The sequence below is a fragment of the Rutidosis leptorrhynchoides genome, chromosome 3, assembly GCF_046630445.1.
Source record: "Rutidosis leptorrhynchoides isolate AG116_Rl617_1_P2 chromosome 3, CSIRO_AGI_Rlap_v1, whole genome shotgun sequence".
Classification (NCBI taxonomy): Eukaryota; Viridiplantae; Streptophyta; class Magnoliopsida; order Asterales; family Asteraceae; genus Rutidosis; species Rutidosis leptorrhynchoides.
The window spans coordinates 22,160,661-22,170,984 of record NC_092335.1 but is presented as its reverse complement, the minus strand read 5'-3'; the positions used below and the strand labels follow the sequence as shown (position 1 = coordinate 22,170,984).

At 35.4% G+C, this 10,324-nt stretch overlaps 1 protein-coding gene and 1 long non-coding RNA gene across 3 annotated transcripts; one reads left to right on the top strand and one right to left on the bottom strand.

Annotated features, from left to right (window-relative positions):
- The first annotated feature begins 1,113 nt into the window (after nt 1-1,113).
- Nucleotides 1,114-4,879, top strand: LOC139895832 (uncharacterized). Of its 2 annotated transcripts, none has more exons than XR_011776043.1 (4): nt 1,114-1,577; nt 3,539-4,102; nt 4,177-4,347; nt 4,426-4,879. It is a non-coding gene; the product is annotated as an uncharacterized lncRNA (long non-coding RNA). The 2 variants fall into 2 exon arrangements; XR_011776044.1 differs by lacking the exon at nt 1,114-1,577 and adding an exon at nt 2,825-2,871.
- Nucleotides 4,880-8,163: 3,284 nt separating this feature from the next.
- Nucleotides 8,164-9,783, bottom strand: LOC139899756 (uncharacterized). The gene is made up of 2 exons (XM_071882594.1): nt 9,235-9,783; nt 8,164-8,889 (listed from the first exon to the last, which is right to left on the bottom strand). Exons 1-2 carry the CDS (start codon nt 9,781-9,783, stop codon nt 8,164-8,166), a joined length of 1,275 nt encoding a protein of 424 aa, XP_071738695.1.
- Nucleotides 9,784-10,324: the final 541 nt, after the last annotated feature.

Sequence of the window (10,324 nt, the reverse complement as noted above, 5' to 3'; positions counted from 1 at the left end):
CCACAAAATCATGGCGTTCTTAAAACAAACACTTGTTGCAACATCATCAAATCATGCCGAAGTGATTGCATTACATGAAGCTACTCGGGAATGATTTTAGTTAAGATCAATGATACAAATCATTATTGATTCTTGTGGACTAGAACGCTATAAAAGCGTAACAACTATCTATGAAGATAATACAGCTTACATAATACAAATGAAAGAAGAGTATCAAAAATGACAGAACAAAACATAAATGCTGACGAGGCGCTAAAGCTATAAACGGTCTTAACGGTCATAAGTTTGATGGAAAAGAATGGTATATTGGTAAGGCTCAGAAAAAGACTGAAAGGGAATAGGAACTGAAACAACGGTTTGAACAAACCATGAAGGAGACTGTAGACAAATCACGAGGGCCAAACTTGTACATAAAAGATTTAGATGATACAGTTTCAGATGAAAACCTCAGATTTTTCTCATATACTCAAGATATCGTAAAAGACAACCAGATTAAAATGAGATACGTTCAATCAACAACTCTGCTGATCTTTATACCAAAGCACTGCTAACTGCTATTTTCAGAACACACGTTCATAATATTGGCATGAGGCATGTTCAGAAGATGTAACAACTCAGGCGTTGCCTACTTGAGGGGGAGTCAACTTTATGCTGCACTCTTTTTCCCTTAGCTAAAGTTTTATCCTAATGAGTTTTCTTTAGCAAGGTTTTTAATGAGGCAGTACTAGTTATTCTCTAATAAAATTGTCATCCAAGGGGGAGTGTTATAAAATATCTAGATTGTGTTATAAAATATCTAGATTGGATGTTAATTTTATTATTATTATATTTCTTACATAGTAATATTTTATACTATAAATAGACATGTATGGTAACCATTTAAGGTGCACCATTTCTCTTGAAATATCAATATCAATATTTCTTCTCTCCTTCTTCTCTCTTTTTCTCTCTTTGTTCTTATAACCATTAAAGGTAGTTATAAGCCTACTGAATTATAACAATAAAAATATTTATATAGTGTTAATTAAAAGTTTTAAGATTTGGTGAAAAAATTGCCTCCATTTCTCCTCAAATTTTTTAAATTCCCTCTTTCAATTTTCAGTTCGGCAGTTCCTTTCTAATTAGTTTTACATTAAACAACTATCGTCATTTTAAATTGAAAATTAAAATTCAATTCAAATTTGCAGATCTGATTTATGACGGTTTTCGATCTGGGTTATAGAAAGGGAATAAGAAAAGAAGAAATGTTAGCAATTGGGGTTACGTTAGATCTGGGTTTTCACCCCTCCAACCAAACAATTTTCACTTTCACCCTCTCCACCATCATAACCTGATTCAACTTCAAACCCGTTTTTCGATTAACTGACCTTCCACCACCACCACCACCACCACCATGTACTTTCCGATTAAACACATACGGCGACGACAAAACTGAACCAGATGATGAATTACAACCCAAAATTGGCTTACGAAGGTACATCCGTCGTGACTAAACTCCAGCTTACGAAGGTACATCCGTGGTTGTGATGGCGGCGATGCCGCCATAACTGCAACGACCACCATCGAATTATTCAACGGTGAGGTTCCGTTTGAATGTATCCGAATACTTCTCTCAATTTCAATAGGTTATACATTCCTTTTTTTTTTTCAGTATCTAATTTTTGGCTGCATCTTTTTATTACAAATGTTATTGTGCTAAGGTTTTGATTATGTTATGAATGTTTTCGTTCTTCCATTGTTAAATATATTTTTTTCACCTAAGTTCCAGCTGCTATTTGTGTAATATTAGGTGGTTGATTTCATAATTATGTTTGTGCTTGGAAATACTAAGTTGCGGTTTTTATGTTGTTTTCGTGTTTGCTTTCGAGCTGTTGTATATTTGGGATTGTTATTTGATGAATTGATGTAATGACATGCAACAAAAGACAATGACTATTTGATGTTACTTACACAACAACTATAATTTATTCACAACTTCTTCATCACATCACAGCTGCTGTTAATGAGTTGTCGTGTTTGGTTTATGTTATCTATGCCATTAAGTATTCGAGTTGTTGTGTATATGGTTTCGAGGTTGATCACATACAGCTGCTGTTAATGAGCAGGTTACTTACTATGATTAATTCAGGTCCATCTTTTTGAGTATCAATGTTTATGAACGACATCTGCCATAGTCATTGTTTATACAAACAGTGAGTATTTTTAAGAATCACTTGGAGACAACAGTTGTATGTGAACGACATCTGCCATAGTCATTGTTAGGAAGTCATAATCACTCGGAGACATTCGTTCCACATCTTTCGACTACTGTTGCTAGCACGTCTGGAGCTGCAGGAGACATTGCAACTATCCCACTAGGGATGAGATCGGTATGGATACCGTACCGAACCGTACTGAAACCGAAGGTACCGAAACTGAAATTTTCCGAAATCAAGAATCGAATACCGTACCGAATTAAGAAAATGGTACCGGTCCGGTATCGGTATCGGTACGGGTATTTTTGGTATAGTACCGAATGGTACCGAAATCTTGAAATAGTAGAGACATTAAATATGCTATATGTATGGACTAATAGTTAACTCACAACTTGTGCTGTATGAGAGTATGTTCTTCAACCTTGCACATAAAAAAAAAGTATTTTTGATGCTGAGAAACTGCTAATATAGTTCTTTTTGAGCTAATAAAATATACTCTTGCTACAAGTTTGTCTCTAAACCTGATCTTGGTGTCGGGAGATGCTTCTATATTCAATTAGAAAATAATTGTTATTTTTTTTTTCTCTTGTTTTCTCCCTAACAATTTAATATTTTTGTAAATATCAGGATGCTCGAGTAATCAAGCTGGGTGCACAATGTAACATGTACTGATTTTGTAAGTGCAACTCTTTATACTTTTCCACTCTTCCAGTTAAGAGCCACTTTGGTCATGAACATAGGCTTCAGTGCATTGAGAATAAGTTTATTGTTTTTTCTATTAGTTAAAAAATCTAGAACTAAGAACCAAATATATAACAAGCTGTGATCCCGGTTCATATATCAAGCGGCGCTTGATGTATCTCACTCTTCAAGATGGTTGCTAACGATCACTAATAAACAGAAACATTATGTGCAACAATGAAATGGTGATGTTTCATTACTTGCATTTGTATGCATGAATGTAAGCTTGGGCTGAATAATAAAAGTCTTGTGAAAAAAAATTCGGTATTCAAAATCGATTTCCCCGTACTGAACTGGTACCGATCCCGAATGTACCGAAACCGAATCCCTATCGGTACCGATTTTCGGTACCGGTTCGGTTTCGGTTTTTCGAGATTTTTGCTCATCCCTAATCCCACCTGTTTAGAAGGGTAATGCCTTATTTACTTATGCGGTGTTTTGTAATTCATGTTGTTGTTTTTAATGACATATATCCTTTTTATGATTTATAATGAATTGACTTAGTTGCCTCTTTATTTGTTATTTGCATAGTATAAATTAGTTATTCTAATTTGGCAGCAACTAACTAACTACAAGTCAAACTATCGTTCATTTACGTGCAGCTGCTATATGTGACGCTGAGGGAAACACATAAAGTTGCTGGAATCGTTATCCCGGGTACTGTCGTATTGCCGAAACTATATTTTGGCAAAGAGGAAATTGCCATAACAGGTCATGTATCATATGATTTATTCTTACTGTACATCTAAATTGCAGCATTAATTCGGCGTGATTTCAAGAACCTTAGTGATGTATTCATAAATTTTCCATCATTCATAAGGTTGGTTAGTTCATGTCACATATAATAGTTACCAAAGGGTCAATCTGGTTTGTTTTATCCAAAACATTTCAGAAAGTAACTTTTTTTGTTTGATTTTTTTTTTCTTTTGACATGCTAAATAAGGACGATATAGAGATGAACAGCTGCATTCATCTTGCCATCTCTATTTTCAACAGCTCTATACATAGACCATATTCGCTAGAAATTATATCATTATACATTTGGGTCGTCCATCTGATTCTAAAGCTGCAATCATAAGATAATGGAGTTTATTTGAGAATCACCAGCTAGCTACATAAATTGGTATATCGTTTCCACTGAATATGATGGCGTTGGCGTTGGACAGGTATCTTTATTCATTTTATTAAAGTACAACGTTATAAAGTTGTACTATTGTTAAGAGTTTAGATCTGAATGCAGTGGTTGGAGGTACAATTGGTAGCAAATATTGCGCGGTAAGTGTTCGAGAGGATTAAGTGGATTTAGTTGAATTAGTTGGACTAAAAGCTATGTTGGCAGATAAGAATGAAAGAATGATTCAAACACCACACCACATGGCCCATTGTAGTCAATGTAGCTCCACGGCTTAAGGTATTTTTCTATCTAACACATTAATGTGTTTGATATATTTTTAACATTCATAATTTCATGTTGCAAACGGAATTCTAGGTCGGAGATCAAGTTTTTCTACACAACATTTTTAACCCTAACGAGAAGGTAACAAAAGGATGGTTGAGGTGCTTGGATCCAACTCAGACAGTTGGTGGTCTAGAGATTGGATAGGATAGAAATTCAAGTGATCATTAAACAGGGTGAAATTTTAGTTAGGCCATATGATTTGTATTTGACAGTTGAAGATGCTATAGGCACGTCTGTCACGTTGCCTTCAACGTTCACATCAGTATGCCTACCATAAATTTTTTATAATATTATTTTTTATAATATGCACTTTTATGCTTATAAATATATGGTTGGTTTATATGTAGGTGGTAACTTTGGATTGATAAAGATACTTGTTGATCCAAGACGTTGTGTGTTGCTTTTCACTGTTTTTAATTTCGTTGTCAAATGTTATTCGATGTCTTTATATGTTGGATTATTTATGAATTTTTTATGTTTGGTGTTTTTCATGTTATAAGAATAATGTATAGAAATATAATTATGTCTTATTTCATTTTTGTTTTTTTAGTACAAATTATTAATTGGGTGTGCATAATCATATTAAATAAAAACTGGAATAACTGAAACAGACTCGAATATCCAATTTAGATCCGATTATCCGAGCCGGTCCCAAATATTCGAATCGGATTCGAATCCGCGAACCCGAACCGAATATCCGAACCAGATTCGAATATCAATTCAAAACTGATCCGGAACTACTATGACCTGATAGGACACTTTATAATTATGTCATATAAACTTAATATAATATTATTATATTATGACACTTTTTCATGGTACTAAAGTAACATATCATTATATATTAGGACCCATTTTGCTGTTTTACGGTTTACTAATATATTTATTTTAGGACTTTTTTTAGTGGTCCTAATCTTGAAAATTATTATATTAGGACCATTTATGTGGTACTAAAGTAAAATATCATTATATATTAGGACTTATTTTTTTTGGTTTTAAGGTTTAAAATATTTATATTAGGACTTTTTTTTAGTGGTACTAACTTTAAAAATCATTATATTAGGACCATTTTATGTGGTACTAAAGTAACATTTGTGCATATTAGGACCTTTTTTCTTGGTACTAAACAAGAATATCGATATTAGGACCTTTTTTATTGGTACTAATGTAGTATTTTTTTATAATAGAACTCTTATCTGGGTACTAACATAATAATGAGACCATTATTTTGGTCCTTACGAATTATAACTTTTTATTAGGACACTTTTGTTGGTACGTATATCATATATTTTTACTTTTTGGGATACCTTGTGTATGTCTCATTTTCAAAAGTGACTCCTAATATGTATTTTAAGGACCTTTCTTTGTGGTTGTTAATTATATTATAGGACCTGATTATTGGTTTCATAATCTTATGACCTTTTAGGACACTTTTTAATTTCAATACTTTATACGACCGCGTTAGATACAACCCCCATTGGTAGGTCCTATCAAGCCCAAATGTCCTATAAAGTGGCTTTATAGGACCAAATTGGGGGTCCTAGAGGAGCATTTTTCTTGTAGTGCTGCTTATCATTCTTAGTCTAGACACTTCTTATTGCATTGATTGCATGAATAGTGTAGAGATAAAATTCATATTTTAGCGTGTCTCCTAATCCATATATTAGCGTATCTGTTACTGTAGACTTTGTCTGACACGTTTTCTTAATTTTCTCCGTAATCTACGGGATCTTCTGTACTATACATAGATATTCTATATAATTAGAATATCATCCGATATCCGAAAATCATTTCATAAAATCCTTTACCTAACCGTGCAAGATGAATTCCGCAACCAGTTCAAGTTCGTCGGATTCCGATAACTATTCCGATATGGATTTTCACTCGAGCTCCGAAAGCAGTGTAACCGGAATGGATCAACCGATTAGCCATCATCTATTCTAGATGAATTTGGGCTGGGTTCGTAGCCTCCTCAATCATTGGAGACAAGAAGAAGGTGATCCTTTTCATCCACCACATTGCCCTCTTGGCGAAGAACCTGAAGCACTTACCGGCGAACCTGTCCGAAACACCATTTTCTCTCTCATTTCCAGAGTATCTCGTCACGATTATATACTATACCAAATTCTAGATCATATTTATCCGCTCGTCCGAACCGACAATCACCCCGGTGTAATAGAAGAAGTCAACGAGCTTCACGCTCGGGTAGTGGCTTTGGAGAATATGGTGCAAAGGTTACAAACACCAGCAGCAGCACCAGCAGCGTAACCAGTACCACCATCATCAACGCCAACAGTACCATTACCACCACCAACAACAACCGCATCGCAAACCTCAACTTCACAATCTGTCACACGAACATCAATGTCATACGCACCATAAATACTAAGGAGTACCAACAACAATGAACGATGAAGTATTAATTCATAACTTCATTGAAGAAATATTCTGCGAAGAATATGTGGTTTCTAAAAGTTTTAGAGATTATTTATTCTAGCTCAAACCGAAAATCAAATGAGTTTAATATCATATTGACTCATTAAATGGGAAATTCGCCCAAATACACTATTTTTTAAACTTTTATTCCAAAATACACTTTCGGGAAAAAAATTGTCTATTTACACCGTTAGGTCGACCACTCAGTGGGTCGACTACCCCTTTACCCGGTCGACCACTTTAGTTTTCAAGGTAGTCGACCTCCATTCTTCATTGTTGTTGGTCGACTACTTCAGTTATATGGTCGACCTAAGGGTCGACCGAATTGTAGGCCTAAACTCGGTCGACTAACATAGTCGACCATAGTTGCTTTGTAGTCGACCGATAAGTTGGTCGACTAATCATAAAAACATACTACTAGTTAATAAGATATATCAGATAAGATTATTGCGAATTTAGATAAGGTTTTTATTTAAGTTTACTGTGTTAGCAATGTACCTTCAATGTACCTTGGAGATTTATTTACCATTATGTGTTGTGTTGTGTTGTGTTACCATCCAATTTAGTGAAATAAACTTTAATTTGAACAACAAATATTATATATTATCTCATACCACATTTATGGATTACACAACAAATAACACAACTTACAGACATATAACATACACGACAGTTAAACAGAAAACATACGAACACACATACCTAAAATTCATGACTGTTAAACACATTTTAAACACAAAGAAAAAGCTAATCATCACTCAAATTGTAAGTGGAGCCAAATTGTGTTGAGCATGAGTCTTCACGTTTTCCTTTACCCCTGCCCTTTTCCAACCCCTTCGGCTTTGCCTTTGTTTTTGAGTTACACTTAGACTTTTGTTTACCTTCAGAAAGATCATAATGTGCGGTGCAAGTTGATCTAGTATGTCCATATTCCAAGCAACGACTGCATTTTCTTTTAGATTTGAAATTGTCTTTGTCCTCTCCTTGTGACGGTATACGAGCAGTACTCTTCGGTCTACCCGATTGTCACTTTGTAACCAATGGCGGTAGGACGGTTTTTAGGTGTCCTGGATCTATCAATTCAGAAATATGATCTAGCGGGTTAATATCTTCCATGTATGCCGACTTGTACGTTTCAGTGTGGAAATACTTCTGAACGTGTGTAGTAACATTACGTAGGACAAAATACCTTGCTACTGCCATTACATGTCCACAGGGTATACCGAAAAACTGCCATTGTTTACATGTGCAAGTTTTATCTTGTAGATTGACTTTACCGCCTTTTTTCATATCCAATACCTCAAACTTAACTTGTGATATCGGTTTGACAGTTCAACTAATATACTTACGATTTCTTTTACCAAGCTTATGCTCTGCATATGGTGTGACAGGTGTTGTTAAACCATCAGCAGTGTTTCGGTGTTCCCAAAACCATTGTTGAACTGAAGCTCTAAAGAATTCAAGAAGCATTGTAATCGGGAGTTTCCTCGCATGAACTGACAGTGCGTTCATTGACTCTGCACTATTAGAAGTTAGGTAAGCATACCGAACACGATCTGTATGATGTCTAGACCATCTGTTGAGGCCAACAGTAGTGAGTGTACGTGCACTGTCTGGGATACGTCGTGCTAGTATACCATAGTGGTGATCAAAATCAGATTTTCTATACGCTTTGCACATTTTCCAGTAGTGCCACTCGTAACTTTTAACCCTTTTAGACACACTTTTGAGGTTTCCCAACAAATGTCTAGCACATAGTGCATGAAATACTTCTGGAAATACATTTGATATGCCAGCAGCTATTGCAGGTGCCCTGTCAGATATAATGGTAAGATTAACAATACAACACCCCGAAGACTGTAGAGAGTCTCTTAGATTACCAAAAAACCATGTCCAATGATCGGTGGTCTCTCCTGCTCCAATACCGTAGGCTAATGGAAGGATTCCATTGTTAGCATCCATAGCGACATCAATCAAGTTAGTCCCCAAGTAACGACTTTTTAAATGAGCCCCATCGACTATGATTACTGGTCGTGCATAGTTAACAAACGAACGTGTCTGCATGTTAAAGTATTGAAACATTATTTTTAAATACGAGTTAAATTAATAAGTAAATAAAGAGAGCATTAAACATACCGCTGTACCAATGGACACGTAACTCATAACAAATCTGCCTTTGTTGTCCGTTCGAATGTTGGTTACACTACCTGGGTTAGACAATCTAAGATTATATAGATAATTAGGTAGTATTTGAAAGGAGTCTTCAAGACTACCCCTCAACATCTTAATTGCGTAACATTTGGCTTTCCATGCTTGGTGGTATGATAGACTTATTTTAAATCGCGCCGACATATCAGTCCTTATATCATTTGGTCGATAGACACGACCTTCTTGTTTCATCACCTCTTTCAGTATATTCCCTAGGACCTTCTTGGTGGCATGCTTATTGTTCGGAAGAATTTGGTTATTTGAGCACGTGTGTAGATCATTCAACTTCCGTACTTGAAAGTTGTTGCTATCTTGTATACACCTAGCAATACACCTAGCAGTAATTTGCCATGAACAATTTGGTGATATGCATGTAGCTGTATACCTTGACTTGTCTGAGTACTTTGGTTTTATCTGGAACCCTTCAGTAACATACTTTGTACGTAATTGCATAAGAAAATCTTCATTGTTTTCGAAAGTCTGATTCAATTTAACTAGATCTGAGGTTTCATATATTGTCATTGATCTAGGTTTCATTTCGAGTTGGGTGTTCGACAGTAACGGTGGCATGTTCCAAAATATATCATCTGGTTGGGGATTATACTTAATTGGATGGTCATAAGTTTGTGTTTGGTCGACGTATTCATCTTCGTATTCATCATCACTATCAGGAACATCATCCTCATCAACTATGTAGTTAGAAAAAGGGTGTTTTGTTGGTTTGATTGGATTCACATTTTCCATATCATCATGCTCAGATCTGCTTTGATCAGATGTAGGTAGGTCAACGATGTAAGGATCTTCGTTACCTTCAAAAGGTGGTTGTTTATCATTCAACAAATTGGTGTATTGTATTTGTTGGTTGTTTTCATCTGTGGTTTGAGTTTGTAAGTTGAACTGATTTACAGATTGATTTTTTAGGTTCGAATTATTTGTGTATGGATGTGGTTGGTTGTACTGATCAGTGTATGGGTGGTGTAGGTTCAACTGATTGTTACTTTGGTGTTCTAGGTCGTACTGATTGATGGTTGACTGTTGTAGGTTGAACTGATTGATGGATGACTGTTGTCGGTTGAACTGATTATTGTATGGATGATGTAGGTTGAACTGATTACTGGATTGCTGAGGTAGGTTGAACTGATTATTGGATGGATGATTAAGGTTGTATTGATTATTGTAAGGATTTTGTAGGTTGAACTGATTATTGGTCGGATGTTGTAGGTTTAACCGATTATTGTATTGTTGTTGTAGGTTGAACTGATCATTAGGATTAGTAAGGTTTCGA